Genomic DNA, 25,523 nt, shown 5'->3' on the forward strand with positions numbered 1-25,523 from the left:
TATGGCTGGGACAGACAAATCATAAAAAAAAGGGAAGGGAAGCACACACACAAAGGCGGCGGAAGAAAGCATTTTATGACCCGAAGTTGGCTTTAAATGAAAGTGTCCAGTGAAGTGTCCGAACCATATCGAATTGGGGGGTATTTTATTCATTTCTTAAGATTTTTGCACACTTTGAAATCTTTAGAAATGACTAAAACCATATTGACTTTAACCCTTTTCACCTGAAACGAATAAGATTTTGGGAACACTTGAGCCGGCGTATGTGTTTCTTTTGTTAAGTGACCCTTTCTTCTCTCTTCACATCTCATTTCCTCACTTTCTCTCTGTTTCTGCCATCTCCTGTGGCATTCCATACTGTCACTTCCGGTCCTTAAGTGTATTTCTTTGTATCTCTGAAGGGACGGGAATTCAGGGCAAACATTCAGAAAATTTCTTCTTTTTTTTGCTTCTTCTCTTATGAGGTCATTTAAAGCATCTCCACAGAGAATTGCTCAACATTTTTTTATATTTTTGTTACCACAACTATTTTGTTGCATTTTTCCTTGGCTTAGTGTTGGCTGCCCATGTTTTGGCATGTTTAATTGCACTGCCAAGAGCAATTGGCATTTAAAAAACAAACAAAGCTAAATAACAAAGCGCATTTGTATTTGCTCAGTCGCTAACAAAATAATAGCAGTCCCAAAAACATAAGTAAATAAAAGTAAAATAACATAAGCTTAATAAATTAAGTAAATACAACTAAGTTTCTACACTAAAATTATACTATTTTTGATTTTATTGTATTTAATGTATTCGTATTAGTATTTCTGCCGCAACTGTATGTAAGTTTATGGATAAAAGACAACAAATTAAAACAGAAATACAGTTGCAGTGAACATAAAATTGTGTTTTCGTTTCGGGGGGACTCCGTTAACACTAAACAATGGCAAAGCTTGATTGAAACACTGCGATACGAGGACAAATGTATACGATTTTGTATTTCTATGGATGTGCGGGCAAATATCAAACAATTAAATTACACGCCAGAATGAAAACGAAAGCTTGCAAACACACAAAACTATATCCAAAGTGAACTCAATTTGCTGGCATCTAAATCATTTTTAATTTGAGAAACAACAAAACACAAACATTTTATTTTTTCCTCCCAACAAATTTCAGCTCAAAACGTAACATATTTAACAATAACAAAATGTAGCATACATTTGTGGGGCGGAGAAGAGAGGAATGGAAAGTGAGAAAAAGAATGTTATTGTATGAGAGTACAGAGTTTTCCGCGGCCCAAAAACAATAGTGGCAAAAACAACGGGATCGGGTTCGGGTGCGGGGAAAATGCAACACACTCTCTGCAACTTTTTGTTAAAACCCCCCTGTACTCCCTTTCGTTACACGCTGCTGCACAATTATTCAAATCTACAAGCCATGACTGCGTAGCATCAGTGGGTTAAGGGTTGATGGAGGGGTTAAGAGGTAGTGGGTGGTGGGTGAAAATTGGGAGGCCACAGGAGAAAACAGCAGAATCTGTCAGCCGCTTGCAGGTGGAAAATACCCTGTAAAATTTAAGCTGTTTTATTTTTTGGGAATTGTTAATTAACGCATTGATCAAAAACATTAGGTTTTTGAAATTACTTATAAAAGACATTACAATCAACTTACTTCAAACGACAACGTTCCAATTTTCATTGCATAATTTAATAAATAATTTTAAACATTTAGTCATTTCTTAAAAGAATTGTAAAATATATATGTATATACATCAGAAAATTTTGCAAATATTTTAAAGAATCTATTACTACTTATAAAGGAGATTTATACCTTAAGTACCAATTTTTAATTGCCTAATTTTAGAAACATAATTTTAAAATCTAAGTGATTTCTATACAAAAATTCAGAACGTATGTACACTTAAAGAATGGTATACTATTTAAAATTTTTTTTTAAATACAATCTGCCATCCAAAAACCATTATCGCTTATTTAAAAAAGTTATTTGCTTATAGTAAAGGATACAACCAAAGCGAACCCTAAAACTAAACTTACAAGCCCGCTTTATTTTCAGCATTTGTTTGCTGCCCCAATTTGTCGCAATAACAATGGAATTTAAATGCAGCAAGCGAGCAAAAAAAGCAAACGAAACCAGAATATTTGTTGGTAGATTTCTTTGTAACGCGTACGTAGGAATGGCTATGATAACTTTGTGTCGAGTTGATTTAAACCAAAGTAAATAAAGAGTTAACCTATAAAAGGAATGCCATCTATCCCGATATAAGGCATTAAAAAGCAGTAATTTATGTGCCCAACTCCACTCCTTTACGTTTATAAAGATGCTCGACCTGACAAGAAGTTACTATCAATTACCTTCATCTCATTCGGGCTAACAAGCAGCTCTTGAAGAGTCCTTCTAATAAATATGCCTAAGCACTCGCTTCTTTTTTTTTCTTTTCTTTTCTTTTCTTTTTGCCCTCCTCCCCCATTTCTTTGGAATGACAAAGCCAAAGCAAATAACGTGAAATATACATAAAGAGAAAGAGCAGGCCGTAAAATGGCTGCAATACCGCTGGTGTATACGGGGCGGATGAGCAACGTCGTTCCATTCGCCCACTTACAAGTAATAAGAGCCAGCGGCATAAAATTCAACAGAGGCCCCCATGCCACACCAAGCACCATGTGAGCCATAAAAAGTATATGGTAAGCCAAACCCCAAACAAAACCCAAAACCCTCACTCTAAGTCCCAGATTCTTCAACATATTTCACGGCGCAAAGCCATCGCATAATGCGTGTGATTGATTTACCTGTTTCCACCTCTCGACCCAGCTGCTGTAAAATTGATGGCTCCCATTTGGCAGCGGGCGATGAGATTGAAGTCATTGCCTTTGAGATGATTAGGTGGGTGAATTCGCCAGTGGCCAGGGTTTTGAGATGACTCGAAACCCACAACAAAGTTTCTAAACAAATGATTTAAGTATGAACAAAGTATGAACTATACTATTGCAAAAATAACGTTGATATTAATACAATTAAATAAGATTAGCAAATTTAAATTAAAATGAAAACAAAATTTATGTCATTTGTGGTCATTCCGTATATTATTCCGATATTTTCACAATGAACAATTTTCATACACACCTTTACTTTTGGTTAATAAAAAATATGTGGCTAATCTGTATATAACCCTATTCTTTAACAATAAACAATATTAGATAGATATCTTAACTTTCGATAATTAATGCACTGTGATATTTCCAACATAATAATAAAAACGGTACTGGCAGTTCGTCCATTTCCACCCTGAAATCAACCCCATTTAGGACGCCATTATTGCCCTTGAAAATTTTGTACTGTATTTTTGGTGGCCCGTGTCAAATGTCCCCGCAAGATTGTTTGCATGGGTTAAACTCTCGCCCGCTATCGGGGCAACACAATCAGCCAGACATTCAGACAACCAGACATCCAAACAACCAGACATTCAGACAACCGAGGAGCCAGCGAAACAACAACAAGCCGGCAAAAGTTGGTTAGTTAAAAGTGTTTGTCATTGCTGACACCTTTCGTCTTGGCAACGCGACTTGGGAAACTCGAGACAATGAGCCAAACGAAATCCACTAGAAAGGGCAAAGTTTTTTCCGTCTCTCACTTTATTTTCCCAGTCCCTGGCTTTTGCCATCTTGTTGCTGCCGAAAAGTTGGTTTTTATCATGCTCATGTTGATTGGTGTTAAATATTTGGCGGCATTCTCGGCAGCTAGCATCAAGTTCGCTAAATCTAATTTATTACATTGTATGGTCCAGTTTAAAACCTTCAGCACAGCTCAAATTCAAGTGGATGGATGTGGTTTTGGTGTTAAGTTCCTCCACGAAACAGATTCTCATCACAGTATTGTACACCTAAAAAAAGTATAATAATTATTTATGAAATTTATTTACGACACTTTTATAATTAAAAGAACTGTTTCTTTTGAATTCAAAGTGAATTAAATATACATATAACATTTAAAATACTAGTTTCTTATAAGAAGGTACAAATTGTGTTGAATGTGAAAAAGAGCTTATTAAATCTTTTTTCAGTGCACCAAGGGTGTTTGGGTTTTCTGTTTCAGTTCGCAATTTGTTACTTTTATGTCTCCATATCATTTACGCTTATTTTGTGGCCTGTCTTTTGAAGCCAGAAATATGCAGCCACAGATACTCAGATACTCAGATGATGAAACAAAAGATACGGGTACAGATACAACTCAGCTGAGCTGAGCACACGCTTGCCATTTATCAGAGCCCGCAAATTCGCTGTTGTTTCAAGTGCCTGTCTGATGAAGAGGGTTTAAAGAGGGCGGAAGGAGCTAGGAAGGGTTAAGAAGGGGATGTGGCAGCAGCCTGGTTGTCATTGAAAGTGCAGTTAAACTGCAATCGCGTTTGCGTTTTCATTATGCGGCCCCATAAAAATGGCGATCCTTCGAACAAAGTTAAAGTAGCGGCTGATGCCAAAGTCAAACTTTATGTTTTCTTGCCAATAAACGGGATATATGTTAAACTAGACCGGGGTTGTACCCTAAAATATTAAACAATATCAGATATGTCTAAAAACCTTTTATGTGTTAGTTTTTAACTTAAAATTTTAAGGTTTCACAAAAACTTAATTTAATAAATTTGAAATTAAAAGTTTCCTTCTGCTCAAAAAATCTTTTAATTAAAAAGACAATTGTCTATCTTTGTGTTAAAAATATTTGTAAATTAATTTAGACTATAATAAATTTAGAAAAATAATTGACTAAATACCAACAGTTTTCAACACCGGTGTTCCAACAAGACATTTCTGATAAATTTTAAAAATAAAAGCTTTCTATTCCCCAGAAACTTTATAAATTTATGTGAATTTAGTTACCTTTCCCAATATTTTTAAAAGCAAATTAAAACTTATAGTTGCATTTCCTCTTATTAACTTTTGCAACCCAAAATGCTCTACCCAAATTAGGGTAAGTTCAATAAAAAAAGGAAAGTTATCAACGTAAACAATTCAAGCACTTCAACTAGTTTTGGGCGCCTCGATAGTGCTCCAGATAATAGCATGTGACTGTGGTTCACGGGGGCGTTGGGAAATGGGAAATGCGGGGGCGGGGATGCATAATGAAAAGTTACCAGTTATCGGAGTGGGTGGAAATATATACCATATACAAGAGGGAAAAAAGTTAGTGGGGGGTTTTCGTTCTGGTTCTGGTCTGCCCTTCATTCAAACGGGCAAAACGCAGAGCGACAAATTTTTATGGGCAAACTTTCAATTACCCAACTTTTTTCTTGCTTGAATTACTTTTGAAATGCTTTGCTCACACAGACACACACATATGAAGGCAGGACATATGCATATGTGTGGGTAAATGTGTCCGTGTGCTGTCGTCATGTTTGTTGCTGTTTTGTTCGCTTCACTGATTCTCGCATAGATATGCACATGGAAAAAATACCAAAAAAAAAAGAATCCTGTAACGAATGTATAAAATTTACAGGTGTTGAAGAGTTTAATATTTAGATAATATTTTTTTTGTTCAATTGAATTAATTTAGTGAGCATGTTGAGAGCTTAAAACTAGTTAATTATTCGATTTAAACAGGGTTTTTGATTTTTTAAGGATAAAAATTGAAAAGAAAACACAAAAGGATAACTAATATTTTTTCCATTTTACCTTGCTTTATAATCAAATTTCCAAATTATCTTTAAGGCACAAACTGCTTTACGTTTAGATGTGAATAAATTTAATTAATTTTTTTACCACATTCAGGAATGAAAACAATAATTTAAAGGTGGATTGAAAAGAAAATAACAAAGACAATAAAATATCTACTATTTTTGCTTTATAATTAATTGTGTCACTATTTGAACTATTTAAAATTTGAATGTGTCTATTAAATGAAATAAATGTATTTTCTTGTTAGTTTTTAATTCAAAGTCAGGTCAAAGCAAACTAAACACAAAAGTTGATAGGATCACTCAAGACATCTGCTCTGCTCAGAGAAAGCAAAAAAGAAAAATAAGTGTCTTGTGAAATTTGCAATAAATCTTTGTTTAACTAACTATCTTAAATTTAAATGTGTTTTAAATTTAAAAAAAAAAATGTAATGTAAGTAACTTTTACAACAACATAAAATAAAAGCAAACTACAATAGTGGAGATGACAATCTATGAAATCCGTTAAATTTAAAATGGCAAATAAATATTTTCTATTTGTATAAATGCTTTATAATTTATTTTCAAATTAGCCTTTGTGACACAAAATACTTTAAATTTAAATGTTATAATTTAAAAACCTTTTGAAAGCAACAATCTAGGCATCTGTTCTGCTTAGTGGTTAGATTTCTCCGTGTGCTCCTTTTGATGTTGTGTTGTGGTGTCTAAAATAAAAAAAAAGGAGGAGCAAAAGGAGTTGTGGTGGCGACGGCCATTGACTGTGCCACGGTCCATAGTGCCACGTATAAAAACCCCCTGCTCACCTGACTGACTACTCTGTATCCGACTGACTGGAAGATTCAAGGACGCACAGCCATTTATAATGCCTGTATATTATTACTTTTCACTTTGGCGAGCAAATTTACGAGCGAGCTGCGCAATTTTTCAACTTGTTACTTAGCGCGAGCGCCACTTAAACACTTTTAAACGTAATTTCAGCACCGCCCCAGGAAGCGGGAATGCGAATTGAAGCTCATGGCGTGAAATATGGAATTCTAAGCGAGGCAAGACAATGATTTCGCCTTCGCGCTCTTCCCCGTGGGAGTAGCGCCATTTCAGCACCAGCACCATAAATCATAATATGTTGGCATAATACATAAAATATTGATGCTAAAGAGTTCAAAACAGACAGACACACACACACACACATGCCGGAGATGATAATAGCCACTAAACACCTACTTACCCCGCTCAAAGTTATTATTAAACCCAAGTGCCTGCTGCTACTCTAAAATGCTTAAGCACTTTGGGTATTATTTATGTGTATGCAAGGAAATATATTTTGCTTTATTAGCCCATTGTATATCTTTTCGCTTTTAGTAGTTATTTTTTGTCCTGACCGCACACACGGCGTATGAGCAATGTGCATTGGTGCAGCAAATAGATAAACTGGCCGATGAATAATATACGCAAAGCATTCTGCAGAACGGTATATTGAACATTAGGTTGGTTCATTTAAATTGTATTTATGCTTTTCCATTTTGGCCAAACTCAAAATCCCAGCCATTAAATATTTAAATTGGCAACACAAAAAACAGAAGCTAATCCACATAATTCCATTGCACGGCGATATTTCAGCATCTCTATTCTGGATTCCAGCAAGATTAACTCGCTGTTGTTTGCTCTGTTTTACTGGCGCTTTGCATTCGATTCCTGCAAATCCCCAAAAGACCGCAAACAAACGAAAACAACGGGGGAAAAAAAAAAGAAAAATAGTGGCTAAACCTGACATTTGAACATTTAAATTTCTATCGCCGAATGCAGTCTCAGTCTAAATAAATTGACATTGCGAGATGGCAAACAAAAATCGACAGCGAGCACGAAATACAAGGCAATGTCAATGTTTGCCTGCCTGGTTTTTCCTATTTTTCAATTTTTATATTTCATTTTCCAACCAATCGAAAGTGTCTAAGTGATAGATGCTGATTTCGCTCAGTGCCCGAAGAAATTTCGTGCCGCAATTGCAGTGTGAATTCATGGTGATGCAGGGCATTTAAATTGTGCTCGCCACTCGAGCTAAGCGGCTTTTAATGAAGTCATGTCCCGGCCCTTGCAAGATGAATTGTCGGGTCAAGTCGGGCTCCTCCGTTGGGGGTCAGCAATTAAAAACGCATAATTCATGCCCCAATGAATCCGACCGATGCGCTATCCCAAAAAAAGGTGTGCGCCACGAGTATAATTAAATTTGCTAACCCAAAACTAATTGGTGGGAGATGTGGAAAATGCAGGGAGCTGGAAGCTGGAAGCTGGTTGCTGATCCTGATGAAGTGGACAAAAAGGCCACAGCTGACATACCCTTTAATTATCCCGGCACACGCGTGGAATGGGAACACGATATGGTTGTTAGGCATCTGCAATGGGCGGGGATAAATTGAATGTAAGCAGAAGCAAAGCTTGTCCAAAAATCAAGCCAAGGTGAGCGATGCACTTGGAAAAATAAAAAAGAAATCGGTCACTTAAATTCAGCTCACATCATCTTTTAATGTCAGTTAAAAGTTAAAAAAACTGTTTAAGTAAAAATATGCTCGAATTGTATACGTCTTTAGCTTTAAAATTAAGTTGACATTAAGTTGAACCAATTAAAAGAATAGATATTGATATAAAACTTCTAAACATTCAATCGATTTTAAACTTTATCTTATAAACACACAAAAATAATTATATAATATATACAATAATATATAAACTCCTAAAGATTCAATCAATTTTAAACTTTATCTTATAAATATACAAAAATAATAATATAATATAGATAATTAATATATAAAAACACTCATTCAAATTAATACCTATTTAAAATAGGGGTTCTTAAGGCTTCATTTGGATTTTTCTAAAGAAATATATATATATATATATTTATACACAACAAATGAAATATTACAAAAAATTAATAATCCTTATATATGGTCTCTAAGATTTAATGTTCAGGAATTAGTTATTTTAAATAATTGGAAAGACTAAGAATACTGCCTTCGTTTTTCTTATAAAATAAATTGAACCTAAATTAAAAATTAAATGTGTCTAAAATAGAGGACGGTTTATTTTTGAGTGCATAAGATGGAGTTACTTGGCTGGTACAGTGACAGCGACAATGACACATGATTATGTTTAGCTAGTAGGTGGACCAGTGGAAAGGTGGGAGAACACCGCAGCTACCTTTGACCTGGCCAAAATCCCCGCTCCCCTGCCTTCGTCCGCAGTTGGTAACATATTGTGGCACATTACATTAGTCCTGGTTCTTGTTGGCCAGTGGCTGAAATCCCATCCCCGTCCTAAACCCATCCCCTTTGATCATTCTTGTACGACACGAACCATTATGCATACGTATGATTAATGAGATTCGTGTTATTGTTGATGTGCACAACGAGGCGGGCACTTTTTGTGTCTGCAGCTCTGGCCTTTGACACTGGTGACCTTTTCAATCAGCCCGGCACAGACCGGCACAAAGGCGCCGTAATCACCTCAAAGCCTAATAGAATCCGTCAAATCAGAGTGGGCAGCTGGGCAGCTTGTAAATGGGAGTCGCAAAACCGCAACTGCATCAAGGCTTTCCCGCAATAAACTGGTTTCAGAACCACTTCAATTTGTTGGCCCGGCGACCGCATCACGAATTCATGACCCTTCGGCCAAATAACCAGAAAACAAAAGCAGCAGATCGTCAAACCCTAAAAAAAATCGAAAGGGGAAAACAATATGATGCAGCGGCTGCTGGGAGTTTTGCCTTCTGGGTGGCAAAGTGGGAAATTGGAGGGTTAGGAGCGGACAAACCGACATAACCAACCATCAATCAAAACGTACTTCTACTCCACTGACAATGGGGCGTGCCCAAATTGCTCGCCTCCGCTTGTGACAGAAATGGTTTGTACCGGCCACGCGGAGTATGCGTGATGTGGCGCCACAAAACCGAAAATAGAAGACTACTACTACAGCGCTATGCGGCTGGTCAACCATACCAACCATGATAATTATCACCTAGCTGTGCTACATTTTCATAAACACAATTATTTATTAATTAACCCGAGAAAACCCGGACAATTTTGAGACCAACCGTCAGTCAGTGTCAATTGGTATTTAATTGAAAAGCGGACATCCCATTTGCAAGTTTGCGTTCCGCAAAATGAAATCGTTTGTTGGAAATCTACAACATAGTCAGTCAGTCGTCGGTCCTCGGACTTGGACATTTAATTTATGGCATGCGCTGACAAGCGATTTAGATTGATTGTTCCCGGGGATTAATTAATAACCAGCACGCAAAACTAATTTCAGTCTGCAAATTGGCTTAAATTGGACTGCCTTGTTGTAAACTTGTTTAACAACCCGTCGTCTGTCGTCAAGATGTTTTTGGTTTTTTTTTTTGTTGCGCTCGCAAATAAATGTCAAAGGAGCAAACGAACAGACAGTTGACGAAACAAACAAATCTAGAAATTAATTTCATTTCATTTCATTGCCAAGTTTGCTGTTTGCTGAGCTGACACTCGAATTAAATGTCGGATATTGCAGATAAACAGCGCGGGGAATTAATTAACGCCTTCGTGCAGTGTTTGGCCAACGGTGCGTATGATTAATATGGCCCAGTAGCGTTGAGCATTTTCAAGGATTTTAGAGGGCAGAGTCAAGCTGGTCGCACGTGTTTGGCATTTTCGCCGGCGGCACTTTTCAAACTTAACAATGCGGCCACGCCCACAAGTTGCCAGCCACATTCAGTTTTCTTTTGTGGTGGGGGGGGCTGGACTCCCACCGAAACATAAATCTCTCAAGTGTCACATAAAATTTCCGCACATGTACGGAATCAAAATGAAAAGAAATCGGAGCGGCGGCGGCAAGGTCGTAGTGCAATAAGTTATCAAAGTTAATAATTCTTAATGTTAGTGCATAAATAAGCCTGAGACAGGGCCAGACGTTTCAGGACTTGTCACAGCCAGCGCCCCATAAAAGTATGCTTTCAAATAAATACGAGCCAAAAGAACCGAGAAGCCGAGGCATAAACTGAAGGAAATTTAAAATTTATGCAAAAAGCAACAGTAAGACGTGGAAAAAATCCAACTGACTGAAGGCTAATTTGCATAAAGAAAACGGCAAACGAAACTCGAATCTCACGATGTGGGTGTACTACATATATACTATATGTATGCTCAGTGGCCTGGCAAATATGCAACGTAAAGTGTTCATGCTGACATCGCGACATAAAACATACACATAACATGCATATATGTATATATATATATAGAAACAGGCGTGTGTTTGGTACAAATGTTTCGCTTTTATTTGGCAGGCCTTTTGGCTAATATTGGCTGGCCCTCTCTGTTTGGCCGAAAGCAGCAGAGCAGAAACGCCAGTCCAACAATACTCGCAAAGCGCACAAACACTAGTCATGCATGGCGTGTATGGCGTGTATGGCGTGTATGGCGTGTATGTGCACAGGACAAATTTTCCATGTTTATTTTGGAGTCGATTCTAGATTTTACTACGGAAAATCAACAAAAAAAATTTAACCTTTTACTCCAAAAAAATTTGAAACCTGCAAAAAAAATTAAACTATCACGTCTACTAAATGGAAATACTAATTTATCAAGAACTGACTACTTTAAAAATTAGTTTTTAATAGATTTTTTTCCCAAGAAGATATACATTTAATAATGAAATCTCAGAAATATTATGTCGAGGTCAGCAATAAATTTATACATTTATTATGCATTTCAACTTGATTGGACTAAGTTTTGAAAATGTTTCTGAAGTGTAAGAAGAAGTCACCTTAAAGATATTGGAAAAAATAAGAAATATAAAACAAAATTATTAAAGCTTATTGAAAGGGGATTAAAGGAAGATAACTTTAATCAAAACAATATTATTAAAGCGAATTAAAACACCGAAAAAGTATTATTTTTTTCTGTGCACCCTATCCCTTTCCCAAAAAAAAGGGTGTTCTTTTGCCAGTGGCAATCTAAAAGGGACTTCGACATTCAGACACTGGCATTGGTTTGGTTTTATGTTTCTTCTGGCCGATTGTTCGGCCCATGTTTGTGTCCAACAAAAGTGGCCGGTGGCCACAATGCGGTCATGAATTTCGAGACATTTTATTGGCCCAATCGAATAGACTGCAAATGTCACTGGGGCTAAACGCATTGCGAGTGTTTTAATTTTCAGCTTTAATTGCCAGGCCAACAAAATAACTCGAAGACATCCCACGGGGCAATATCCTAATCACCTAATTGGCAAAACTTTTGCCTTAGCTTGGGCCGCAAAAGTTTTGGACTGTGAGTCGTGAAAATTTTCAGCTCATCCCGAGATAAGGCAAAATACGAACCACTACAAACGCTTTGGCTCTGCGCTTGGCCAGCCATCTATCTTCCGCATCTGGGAAATTATGACTTTAGCCGGCAGCCAAAAAGGCCAAAGGACTTGGCCCACAAAAGTTCATTGTGCCACATTTCATTTGGCTAAAGTGCTTGTGGTTATGGTGGTGGTGGTGTTAGTGTTGGCCTTCGCAAATGATGCCCGTGAGCCATCAAAACGATTGCTTCATTTTTCGATTGAATAGATGCATTGGGGATGCAGTCAGTGCAGTTTTAATACTTTTAACTGGCTTTGGTTTCCATTTTCAGTGGGGAATGCAGCTTGCAGCTTGATAACTGGGAGCCTGGGAACAGGAAGCCAAAGCCAACGGAGTGGAACTATGGCAAACTAGACGAGCACACAATTCTCCAGCTCTCTGAGGTGATTATTTCACAATTGTTGTGCCAATTTTTAACACAAATTGTTGCCATACTGTACTGGCAAGGCCAAAAAAGCGAAGGCATGTTTTGATTTCATTATGCCGGCAGAATGCTTCCAGCTCAGGGGCCCGTTGCTATTCCCCATTATAATGGCCAGATGTAGACATTTATGTACATTATTATGCCTCTCCTTTTTGTATTTTTACGTTCTGCTTGCTTACACCGAGCCACCTTCCTTCCTTCCTTCCATTCCACATTCTAATACAACACTCTCCATGGGGGCTTGTTAAATGATTGACCTAGGCTCCTCATTTACCTCCTCCTGTCGCTGCTATTATTGTTATGGCAATCGCTTTGATTGCACGTTAGCAGCATATAATTATATCATGACGGGGGACTATAATTTCAGCCGGAACAAAGGGTCTTTCTCTCTACGTTTATATGGCATTTCATGGAAATAGATTGGAGTTTCAATATTTTACTTAGGGTGTGTTATCTATTTGAACTATGGTAATGGTAAATTTAAGGCAAATTACTGTATATCAAATGTCATGCACTAAAATGCAATTTCATAAAATATAAAATACCATTCAAGAACCTTTTCTTTAAAGTAACTCTTAAATGGCATTTTCTATAGGATACATTATTTAGGCTACATTATTAATTTAATATTTTAAGGAAGCTATATTCCAGGAGTAAATAATTTAAAAATTCACCAACTGGTGGCATTTTGTGGCATGAATTCATCATTAAATTCTCCCGAATTGCGCTTTTGGCAGAGTTTCTTGGTTTTAACAGAGGCATTCGTTTGGTTTACGGTGAAAGCACCCCCTCGGACTTTCTTTTTCATGCGCTTGACAAGCTGCGTAAAAATCTCCGCTGACCGGAAACTAATTTGAAAATGTTATTCATTATGCACAGCACTTACCGCTTTAGCTTCAGCCCACTCGAAGTTGCACTCGGCTGACGCTGTTCTGCTGTTCAGTTGTTCTATTATTTCGCGCACTTCCTGCCGCACTTTTCGAGTGTGTTGCAGTTGCACTTTATACGCACACGGTCTGGGAAATCCCTGGAAGACTGGGTTGCAGTTATAGTGGGGTTGACTGGGGTTGACTGGGTACTCGTTCTCTCGTTCTGTGTGACCCAAAGTTGAAGGAAAAGTTTCAGTTTTCGCTTTCGCCTGGCGCTGCGAAAAAGTACGCGAGCCACTAATGCCCAGATTTGAGTTGCGGCTAGGAGAGTTTTAGCCAGATTGTTGCCTTAAAGCAGAATTAGCGCAGCTCTTGCGGCTGCCAAAGTTGTCTTAATCCATTTTGGTCAGGAGTGTTCAGAATCACATTAAATTTGAACTAATTTTGTTGAGAACTTTAAAGGTAAATTGAGGTCCTTTTATTTTAAAATGAGAGAAAGAAGTTATACGAAAAGAATAATGAACAGAAAGTAATGTTTGATTCGTCTTTAACATTTTTATATTTATTAGCTTTTTTTAAATTAATTTAATAAACAAAAAAATATATTTGATAACTTTCAGACCTTAAAGACAATGTTCTTTGCTCGTATGTATTATAAGTGGTGTCATACACACCTTAATTTGTTTTGATTTAAATTATAATTGAGTACTTTCTTGCAAAAAAAGGTTATTTCGTTTATGGATAATCAGTTTTCTTTTTACATGAAAATATAAATGTAGGTATCACTTTTCAATTTATAAAGATAACATCATTGATACTATTCAAATATATACTATAATAATTCGTTGCTTATAGCTTGCTTTTTAAACAGCAATTCTTTCGCTTAAATTAAATGTTATATTGTATTATAAGGAATCGGTTTGTTATAGAGTGCAATTAAGCTTCTTAAAAGAAATTATAATTTTTTGAGTAATCTCATTATTAAACACTAGAGGTGTTAAATGGTTTTAAAGAAATCCAGGAGCTTTATTCCTCGTGGCAAATTCCTAATTGATAGCATCTTGAGCACAGCTCGGCTGCTCGAGAGATAAAAATTGTAAGTCGACAAATTAAGCCGGGGCAAAAGCCCGGCAAAAGCAAAAGACGCCGCCGTCAAACGGAAGTGGATGTTGGCTAAAAATGCAGCGCCAGCCAAAATGCCACCGGCCTTGGCCACAGGAGCAATATCAAAGGGAAAGGGGAAAAAAAAAGGGATAACCAACGTGGAATCGTGGAAGCAAAATGACAGGGCAGGGAAGCAAAGTCAAAGGAAGTAGCCAAGTTTTAGAGACAAAAGTCTGCCGAATGCGAATGGTTTAAGCCAGGGCAAAGGGAAGCGAGATAAAAATGGCGTGCGTCGCATGGAACATGAACCAAAATGGCACCCACAAGAGCTTCCGGCAGACGTCCGCTTTAACAACTCTTTTACCCACACTCACGCATGTATGTCCTATATATATATATTTTCTTATATAGGAGCACATCTGAGAACGCCCTGCACATTAGCAACGTTTCCAGGGGGGTTTTTATTCGGTGAGCGGAGGCGGCAGTGCTTTTGTCATAAACCCATTAAAAGTCAATGACAAAATTCATGTTGCATGTTTACTCATGCACACTCACACACACACACACACACCCATACAGTCACATACTCCCTTTCCACTCACACATAGATCACAGAGCGTAAGGAACAAGCAGTGCCAACAAAGTAGCTTTAATTAATGAAACTCATTAAAGGGATGCCCAGGCAAGCAGGGGCGGCATACTGGCACAAAGCAGAGTGGCTCTATGGCTCTGCTCGGCAAAAAGGCCAAAGGAATGGCCGAAAAGGAGCAAAGGGACGAGAGGGCCAAAAACCGGAACCAGTCTGAATTGCCCGCTTTGACCTGCCACAATGCGTTGGGCCATACATTAGCCACGTTGGCGCTGCGCTGACTTGGCCTCCGCCATTGAATAAAATAATCAGCAGCCGCCTTATCCAGCTGCCGCCGTTCGTCCTTTTGACTTGGCCAAGGCAAACGATGTTGCCCAAACAGCCGAGAAATTCACGACCTGCCGAAAGTCCAAAATACGAGAGATTCAAAAGAGAGAGAGAGAGAGAGAGAGAGATTTTAAGAACAAAGAGAGAAATAGCTTTGCTGAGAATCGTCCAGGGGAAATAATGGTGAAAGCTTACCCAGCACTCCGAAAAGTTTCCTTCAGAACGGGGTGCAAAATATAAAACAAGCAGAATGATCAAGCAGTTTACAACGCAACAAGATATAAACGCAGGATACATAAGCAGTATGAACAAGAAGTGTAAGTCGTAAACAAAGCAGTACGATCCAGTTAGTTCTGTAAGCAGATTTAAACAAAATTAGTTAGAATATAAATATTATAGAAAATTATGGGAAAAATATTATTATTGTTAATATTATTATTATACAACATTTATTTCAGAAAAAGTCCTATAAACTCAAAACGTTAGGCGTTATCGCCATTACTTGTAGTGATAAGAACTACTCAAAAACAATTTCGTTCATAACGAAACGTTGGTTGACTTTTGCCTTATGGCGAACCACATTTCCCATAAAACTGTTATATTTTGTTAAAATCTAAGTGGCTCTGTAAACCGATAGAGGGCTGATTTATACCTATTTGGAAAAACCTCCCCCCAAACCCACCCCCAAGGTCATGCGCTCCCGCTCTCACAGCACACCTGTATGAATTGGCCTCTCACCTGCCAATCGCTCCCTTCGCAGGACATGCGCACAAGGACACTCTCCACTCTCTCTCTCTCTCTCTCTCTCTCTCTCTCTCTCTCTCTCTTTCTCTCTCTAATGAAAGGACTAGGACAACTCACAGCGGGCAGCGCTGTCTGCAGAGAAAGCAACAGCTTTGTGGGTGGTACGCCCACCCAACCCCCGGAGCAGCCATCACCACCCACCACCACCCACTAGCCACCACCCACGCCTACAGATCCACATCCTGGCCCATCCGGCACCTGCTGCATCTCAAAACAAAGGCCATTTATTTAGAATGGCAGCGCAAAGCGGAAGCGCCAAGAAAATAGACAACACAACAACACACAGCGGACACCACAAAGGGGTGGAAGTGGGTGGCATTGGGAGGCAGTGGGTGGTTGCCTGGCTCCCTGTTGCCACAACAACTGACACGCGGACCACAACAACGGGAAAAACTGCGTCGGAAAATTAACAAATTTCTAATCGGAAAATTAATTTAAGGGAAAAATATAAGAACCTATAGGATATCCTTAAGAAAATGCAGTTGAAATACCTGCGAACTTTGCTGGAGGGTCAGGTAAACAGAAAGCAAGTGGAAAAGTGAAAATTTTAAAGCTGTTTAGCTCTGAATTTCATAAATCATTTTTTTTTACTTTGTGGTACATTCTAGTTTCAAGAGTTTTTGGGCATACAAATTATACAAAAATTAATCAAGTTCAAAAAAATAATATGCTAATGCTTTAATTTTAAATAATTGTTTAATAATAAGCTCTGCATTTCCCAAAAAGAATTTTCACCAAATTTATCATTGCAACAGTTGTGAAATTTGTTAATTAACCATTTTCGGGTACTTTTTCGTGTTAAGATTAAAATGTTCGTCATGTTTACAAAATAAGAATTAAACTAATATACTTAAATGTGTTTTTCTTCTTGCAGGAGCAAATCCAGCGAATTGCAGGACTAGCCTGGTCTCCCAATCAGCAAAAACTTGCAATCGCCACAGCGGATCGTCATATTCTACTGTACGATGATGCAGGAGAAAGGCGTGATAAGTTCAGTACCAAGCCAGCTAATCCATTGAACGGAAAAAAACTCCTATGTCATTCGGGGATTGGCCTTTAGTCCGGATTCTACCAAACTGGCGGTGGGTCAGAGTGATAGCATCGTTTATGTATACAAACTAGGGGAATCCTGGAACGACAAGAAGGTGATATGTAACAAGTTTCCACAGGCCAGTGCTGTGACTGCACTGATTTGGCTCACTTCGGGGTCTATTATTGCAGGTAAATCATGTTATTAAATATAAAAAATATTTTTACTAATTACTTAACCCTTTAAGGACTCGAGGATGGCAAGGTTCGCGCCCTTCACAGCAAAAGCAATAAATCGCAAAGTCTCTATGGCGGTGATAGCATTTGCATTTCCCTCGCAGCAAATACCAAGGGAACTGGTTTTCTGAGTGGCCACAATGATGGCACCATTATACGCTATTTCATGACGGATGAGGCCACGGAACCACTTGGCAGAGTGGTGCAGCATCCCGTTCCACCTTTTGCACTGGCCTGGCCACAGGGTGGATTTTGCGTCGGTGGCTGTGATCAGAGGATTGTCTTCTACGATAGCATGGTATGTTTTAAAATCTATCAAAATCTCTTGGGGATTTGTTAAGATTAGAGCTACCAAAAGTAAGTTTATAAAACACCTCTCTTTCCATTGAAAGAATTTGCGTATGACAATGAATATTTCCCTAAACTGTTTGAATATTGGACGTAATGTAATAGTTTCTAACCAAATCGCTACTCTTTGAGCTTAGTTCTAGCTTAAGGCTGTAAATGGTATACAAATTAAGGATAAAAAACGCGAATTCTTTAGAATAGGATGGAGTAACACATAAAGCCTTATTAAATGTTTGCCTTACCAGGGTCGCCAGCTGCGTACCTTCGATCATTCCCGAACCGAAGGCGAACGGGAGTTCACAGTGGCAGCCTGTAGTCCAAATGGACAGGCGGTGGCCTTCGGCAGCTTCGACCGGATTCGCATCTTCGCGTGGAGTCCGCGTCAGGGAGCTTGGAGCGAGAGTGCCAGCAAGGAGGTGGCCTGCCTGTACACCCTGAGCTGCCTCCTCTGGCGCAGGGATGGAGCCCGACTGGCCTTGGGATCGGTGAGTGGGGCAGTGCTGCTCTTCGAGTCCGTACTTCGACGCACCGTGTGGCAGGACAAGTTCGAGCTGATCTTCGTGGCGCCCAGTCAACTGCTAGTGAGATCTCTGACGGAACCCTCGCAACAGCTCACCATTGAGTCGCAGCTGGGCCTGGAGATCGATGATGTGAGGATCATGGGCAGGGATAACTACCTGGTGGCCCGCACCGAGGAGTCCCTGATCCTGTGTGACCTGACCCGCAATTTGAGCAGCGAAGTTCCCTGGACCGCCTCCGGTACACCATGAGCGATTCTACTTTGAGAACCCCACTGTATGCCTGGTTTTCAACGTGGGCGAACTGAGTTTGGTGGAATACGGCGATTAACTCTATCCTGGGCTCGGTTCGCACGGAATTCGTGAATCCGCACGTCATCTCAGTGCGTCTGAATGAGCGTGGCAATGCCAGGGAAAACAAAAAATTGGCCTTTCTCCTGGACGCCAAAACCATTTGTGTGGTGGATCTGGTCAGTCGGATGACCAGTGGCCAGATAAACCATGAAACCAAGATCGATTGGCTGGAGTTGAGCGAGACTGCCCATAAACTCCTATTTCGGGACAAGAAGCTGCGATTGATTCTGGTGGATAACTACACGGGCAAAAAGCAGACCCTGCTCAGCAACATATCCTTCGTCCAGTGGGTGCCGCAAAGCGATGTGGTGGTGGCCCAGAGCAACTCCAATTTGGCCATTTGGTACAACATCGATCTTCCGGAGCACGTCACCATGCAAAGTGTTCGCGGTGAAGCCATCGAGGTGCTGCGCGAGAATGTAAGTAATGTCCTATACAGTTGCGGTCAAAATATTAGTAGATTTTAGCTTATGAAAAAACGAAATGGAAAAAAGTACAATTTTTAAAAAGTTAAACTTATCGAAAATAATATTTACAAATATATTTTGTATAATATTGCATAATATCGTGTATTATTATTTATCAATAAAATATATATTTTTTATTTTTAAAAAAGTACCTATTAAAAGCAATTCTATTTCCATCTTAATGCTCATTTCAAATAAGTTCGTTTCAAATAAGTAAATTACTTTAAACTATTTATAACAAAGTAAGATTAACCATTTATTTTTTTTTTGGTAATTTGAAATTTGTAAAATTGATAAGCTCTTAAAACGTATGTAATATCAAGATGAAAGATTTTGATTTTCAAAAATTTATTTAAAATGATTTACAATCGTTATTTTCTGTGAATAACTTTAATTAAATCAACTTTTTTTGTGTCCAATATGTTCTATTATGTTGATCCCAACTGTATACAAATATGGTTATTTATATTTTATATTTTGTTATACATACTTGCTAATCCCCACAGGGTCGCACAGTGGTTCGATCTCAGGATGGACCTAGTGAGCACAATTACCAGTTGGACGAGGGCCTCGTGGAGTTCGGCACGGCAGTGAATGACAGCGATTTCGGAAGGGCTGTTCATTTCTTGGAAACCCTGGGTGACAAGCCCGCTGCCAAAGCCATGTGGCACAACCTGGCCCTGATTTCCCTGGAAGATGGAAACCTTCGAGTGGCGCAGAGATGCTATGCCGCCTTGGGCAATGTATCCAAGGCGTACTATCTGGCCGAGATGATCCGGCAGGCGGATGAGTTCGAGGAGTCCTCCGGTTCACCCGGCATGCTCTGTCCCGAAGTAAGGGCCAAAATGGCTTTGCTGGGATCGGACTTACGAACTGCAGAGAGGATTTACTTGGAGCAGGGAGACATTGAGGCAGCTCTAAGGATGTACCAACAGCTGGGAATGTGGGACGAGGCAGTGGCTCTGGCGGAGAGACGTGGCTACAATGGAATCTCTAGCCTGAAACAGCAGCACATGGACTACCTGCTGAGCAGCGAGCAGCAGGAGAAGGCCGGTCAGGTGCTGGAGGAGCAAGGGGATCTCCAGCAGGCCATGTCCCTGTTCCTCAAGGCCCACAAGCCAGCCAGAGCAGCCCGCTTGGCGCTCAAGACACCGCACATCCTCCAGGACGAGCAAGTGATGCTGCAGGTCACCGAGGGACTAGTTCGCTCCGAACTCTACGAACTGGCCGGCGACATAGCCCATCGATTGTCGCGTCCGGAAGCCGCTCTAGCCCTCTACCGCAAGGGAGGAGCCTATGCCAGGGCCCTGGAACTGGGACGCATTGTGGCCCCCCAGGAGGTGACCGCCTTGGAGGAGGAGTGGGGCGACTGGTTGGTGGCTCGCAAGCAGCTGGATGCCTCCATCAATCACTACATCGAGGCGGGAGCCACGCAGAAAGCCTTGGAAGCAGCCGTGGGTGCCAAGCAATGGCGCAAGGCAGTCCAGATAGCCAAGGTCCTCGACGAACCGGAGCTCATACAACGCTATGCCCTGGATCTGGCCAAGCATTTGGCCTTTGCCGGGGATCTGGATGGAGCAGAGGACATGCTGGTGCGGGCCCATCTGCACAAGGATGCCATCGAACTGCTCAATCGTCATGGCAAATGGGAGCGGGCCTATGTCATAGGAGAGAAGTACCTAAAGGCGGAGCAACTCCGGGAGCTCTTTGTCCAACTGGCTGGAACGCTGGAGGAGCAGGGCAAGTACAGGGATGCCGAGAAGGTACTGATAGCCGTCAATGAACCCGATCTGGCCATAGCCATGTACAAGCGCCGGGAACTGTACGACTCCATGATACGTCTAGTGGAGCGTCATCACAAGGATTTGCTGGACAGCACCCATCTGCACTTGGCCAGACAACTGGAATCGCGGGGTAAACTGAAGAATGCGGAGCTGCACTTCGTGGCCTCGGGCGATTGGAAGTCCGCCGTGCACATGTACTGCTCGTCGGGACGCTGGGAGGATGGCTACCGGGTGGCCAAGCAGAAGGGAACCGAGGGAGCCAGCCAGCAGGTGGCCTACATGTGGGCCAAGTCCATGCCCACCGAAAGTGCCGTGCGGCTGCTCAGCAAACTGGGCCTCCTGGATACGGCAGTGGGTTTTGCCTGCGATTCGGGGCAGTTTGAGTTCGCCATGGAACTGTGCCGCTTTGCGGGCAGACCTACCGATGAGGTGCACCTGAAAATAGCCATGTCCCTGGAGGATGAGGGTAAATTCGAGGCAGCAGAGGCTGAGTTCCTGAAGGCCAACAAACCCAAGGAGGCCATACTGATGTACCAGCATGCAGGCGATTGGCAGGCGGCCCTCAATGTGGCTGAATCTCATCTGCCGGATGCCGTGGGTGAGGTGCTCATCGGACAGGCAGCAGCTGCCTTGGAGACCCGCAACTACAAGGACTATGAGGCTCTCCTCCTAAGGGCCCATCGTCCGGATCTGATAGTGGAGCACTACAAACAGGAGTCCCTCTACGAAGATGCCCTGCGCATTGCCGAGGAGCACTATCCGGCTGCCTTGAACGACCTCAGGCGCTTGCAGGCCCAACTTCAGAGGGGTCAGGTCCAAGCTCAGGGCACCCAGGGTGAAGATGCCGCCTCCATATCCCGGGGCTACCTGCAGAAGGCAGCCGAGTTTGCCAAGAAGGAGCAGTTCCGCAAGGCAGCCGAGTGCCTGATGCAAATCGATTCCGGCAATGCCGAGGATGCAGCCACCTTGGAGCGAGCCCTGCTGCGGGCAGCCGAGATCTGCAATCAGTTCCTGGAGGGTGCGGATGCCCAGGAGTTGGCCCACGCGCTGGGACCCCGTCTGCTGGCCATCAAGCAGATCGGGCCGGCAGCCCAGCTTTATCTGGCTGCCGATCTGCCCAAGCAGGCGGTGGATGTGTTCATCAAGACGGAGCAGTGGAGCAAGGCCCGCCGGCTGGCCAAGGAGATCGATGCGGACCTGCAGCTGTTGGCCTATGTGGAGCAGCAGCAGAAGGCCAGCCTGCGGCACGAGGGGAATATCGAGCAGCTGGCCGACATAGATGTGGTATCTGCTCTCGATCTGCTGGCGGAGCAGGGTCAATGGCAGCGCTGCCTGGAGAAGGCCAAGCAACTGAATCCTGGCCTGCTGCAAAAGTATGTGGCTGTCTATGCAGCTCAGCTGATCCGCGAGGGCAACTGCTCCACTGCCCTGGGTCTCTACCTGAGCTATGGAGCGCCGCCCATCGAAGCCCACTTCAATATCTACACCAGGATAGCCTTGGATTGTCTGGCCTTGCGGGAGGATCAAACGGAGGGTGGTTCCCTGTGGCGTCAGTTGAGGGACTTCCTCTACCGCCTACTGCAATCTCTGAAGGCCATGCCAGAGCAGTCGCATTCGCAGTTTACCGTCAGCATGGAGCAGTTCCTCTTGATAGCCCACTACTATGCCACCAGAGCAGCTTGCAAGGAGGTGCAGGCCCTGCAGCCCGTGGCTCTGCGATTGTCCCTGGCCCTGCTGCGCCACACCGATGTGCTACCCGTGGACAAGGGTTTCTACGAAGCCGGGATGGATCTGCGCCAGGCAGGCCGCGAATCCGAGGCCTTTGTGATGCTCAACCACTATCTGGACGTGTGCGAGGCCATTGAGGAGGGTTCCGGTCAGTTGGTCGATCATTCCGATCTGGCTAGCACCGATTTTCCCAGCTCCGTGCCCCTGCCCGAGGACATTCACCTGAAGAATGACCCCAGTTTGCATGAGGAAGTGCGTGAATGGGTGCTGGCCGTGAGCATGGATCAGCAGGTGGACCAGCAGTTGCCCACCGATGATCGTGGCTTGTACGAATCCAGTTTGGGGGCCAATGATCTGGCCTGCATGCTGAGTGGATTTCCAGTGAGGGGTCGTCAACCGGTGACCTTTCAATCATCCAGCAACCAAGTGAATCGCGATGTCTGGAGCAAGTTTTCGGTGGCCTTAAAGATGTCTCCTGGCAGCGGCATCGCCGACATTATATCCTTCATCGAAAAGTGGCAGGGCACCGCCAACTACGTGATGAACTAAGTTGTCAAGCCAACAAAAAATGTAAGTTGCTGGCAATTAGCTGCTATTATTGAAACGTCATTAGTGGGTGTGTGTGTGTGTTTTGGATTACAATCAGTGTTGGCCAATAGGGGAACAATTGCAAATATAAGGTATAAGTATGTATAAACTCTAAACACGACTTTAAGTGGCTCCGAATCAGTATCAGGATTGCTATTAATGCAGGGCGTTGAAGAGATCGCCGGCGGAGGGCAGGGGCGCCAGTCCGCCGGTCACATCCGGCAATTGCGTCAGGTCGGGCAGGTTGGACAGGTGATCGTGGATCTCCTTCTGCAGGCCCAACATCTTGGCCAGCTTCTTCTTGTGTTCCTGCAAAGACACAGAGAATTAGGCGATGATGTTGCAAGTTCGTGAGTAATAAAAGGGGGACTGAATTCAGGGTTTTTTAATACAAATTAAATACAAATATACAATTGAAAGACCATAAAATAGCTATCTATCAACACAACATTTTAAACAGCTTCAATTCTTTTGATTTAGTACGGATTGTTCATACTTTTAATGGGGTTTGCAGCTAACATGCTCAAAATAATAGCTTTGGGTAAATAACAATCTAACCATAGATTTCTCTATTACTAGTTTTCTTTACAATTTGAAAGCGTTTTAAGCACTTTTGGCGGTTACCGCCTCAAAATATTAAGGTTGTCTTAATTTAATCAGTTCTGTGAGGGACAAGCACCCATATCCTTATTTAACAACCCCCAAAAAGCATGCAGGGCTTAAACCATGTTGTGGAACGTACATCGAGACGTAGCTCGGCCTGGGAGAGAAGTTCCTTTTGCTCCACTTGAAAATCCCGCAGCATGGTGGCCAACTTGGTGCGCTCCTCCATTTCCGCCGCCAGTCGAGCGTTGTAATCATTGAGCAGATCCACAGCTTCGTTGACCTGAAAAAGGTGTTTGTAAAGATAGTTAATAATCAAATTCACAATATAGATTTTGTTTTGGTAGATGAAATAATGAGCCTTAATGCCCGATTTTGCTATAGTAAGCTTTAGGTTTCTTTCTTAAGTGCTCATATCTCGACTGCACCCATGTGTAGTCCAAGTTTTGGTTCCCACCTGCACGGCCAGAGCCTTGGCCTTGTCCTTGTCCTCCAGCTTGCTGATGCAGCTGATCTCGGATATTTCCTGCGGCAGCTTGGCGATCCTCTCGCGCACCACTGCATCGCTGGAGGCGGAGTTCTCGATGCTGGTCAGGGCCTTGATGAGCTCCTCGGGTTCGGGGGGTTCGCCCAGAGGCAAATACGGTGGTGTATGGCCATTTTCCGGCTCTACAACTACGACTTCCTCGGGCGGAGGAGCGCTGTTGGTGGCGGAGCTACTGCTGGTGCCGGTGCTGCTGCTGCCTGTACTCGGTTGAGCATGCTGCCTGGAACGCTTCGACTTGGAGTGACGATCCTCGTGCTTGCGCTTCTCCCGGCGTTCCGATTTCTCCTTGTGGCCATGCTCTTTTTCCGCCTTTTCTGGCTTTTCCGACTTTTCACTGGCTCCACCGCCGCCGCCGCCATTGGATTTGCCATTGGTGGTAGTGGTTTCCCGGTGCAATCGTGACCTCCAATCCGCAATGGCCTTGGGATCGTAGACGCCGCGCTCTAGCCAAATGTTTAAGATCCTGCCCAGGCTGCCCAGTAGCTTATCCGAGGCACATTTCTCACCGATGTGGCCGAAGACCTTGCCCAGCACCTGGTTGAACTCCTTGCCATATTCCGGACCCTTCTTCTTGCTGTTCTGGATCACATCGTTGGCCAGGTACATGAAGGTTAGTTTCTTGGGCTCGGCAACTGTTCAATGGATTATATATTCAAACTATTGGGTAGAATATATGTAGAGAGCCAGGACTACCCACCATTTTCCAATTCCCTTTGCCAGGTTTTCACAATCGCCGCACTATGCTTGCGATGGTGAATCAGCCACAAGGATAAGGTCTGGATGCTCTGCTGGCTGCTGTTCAATTCGGCCAGTTTCTTGAGGAGAGCCGTCTCCGTGAAGGCCGACATGGCTGCTCAGCTTATTTTCCCCTTTTATCCGGCTATTTTATATACTAAATGAGACAGAAAATGTGAGCAATTTTCCGACTCGAGAAAATAAACAGCTTGCACGTAGTGTGGCCGTAGCCTTAGGTGACCAGAATACCAGAATATTGATTTATAACATGTGGTATTTCTGAACAGCCTACAAGTGGTCTCATTTCTAAAGGCGGGAAATAAGTTTGAAGTTAAATTCAATTATTAGCGTTATTTTGCATGTGTAAAATGAGTAAAACCTTTTGTTATGCATATTGAAGAACCCGAAGCTGTTGCTTTGTTGTGGCAAA

General features: G+C 42.1%; 2 protein-coding genes across 2 annotated transcripts; one reads left to right on the top strand and one right to left on the bottom strand.

Moving 5' to 3' along the window:
* Nucleotides 1-16,542: 16,542 nt before the first annotated feature.
* On the top strand, nucleotides 16,543-23,273 carry LOC128259265 (intraflagellar transport protein 172 homolog). The gene is given in 8 exon segments (XM_052991555.1): nucleotides 16,543-16,670; nucleotides 17,030-17,179; nucleotides 17,181-17,376; nucleotides 17,433-17,719; nucleotides 18,015-18,530; nucleotides 18,532-18,615; nucleotides 18,617-19,060; nucleotides 19,615-23,273. Coding segments are annotated over 8 exon segments (5,271 nt in total). The 5' UTR covers nucleotides 16,543-16,631; the 3' UTR covers nucleotides 23,170-23,273.
* On the bottom strand, nucleotides 23,192-25,322 carry LOC128259266 (regulation of nuclear pre-mRNA domain-containing protein 1A). Its single transcript, XM_052991556.1, has 4 exons — nucleotides 25,056-25,322; nucleotides 24,269-24,990; nucleotides 23,951-24,094; nucleotides 23,192-23,517 (listed from the first exon to the last, which is right to left on the bottom strand). The coding sequence occupies exons 1-4, from the start codon at nucleotides 25,204-25,206 to the stop codon at nucleotides 23,365-23,367; spliced, it is 1,170 nt and encodes a 389-aa protein (XP_052847516.1). The 5' UTR covers nucleotides 25,207-25,322; the 3' UTR covers nucleotides 23,192-23,364.
* Nucleotides 25,323-25,523: the final 201 nt, after the last annotated feature.

Source organism: Drosophila gunungcola (genome assembly GCF_025200985.1).
Source record: "Drosophila gunungcola strain Sukarami chromosome 3L unlocalized genomic scaffold, Dgunungcola_SK_2 000005F, whole genome shotgun sequence".
NCBI lineage: Eukaryota > Metazoa > Arthropoda > Insecta > Diptera > Drosophilidae > Drosophila > Drosophila gunungcola.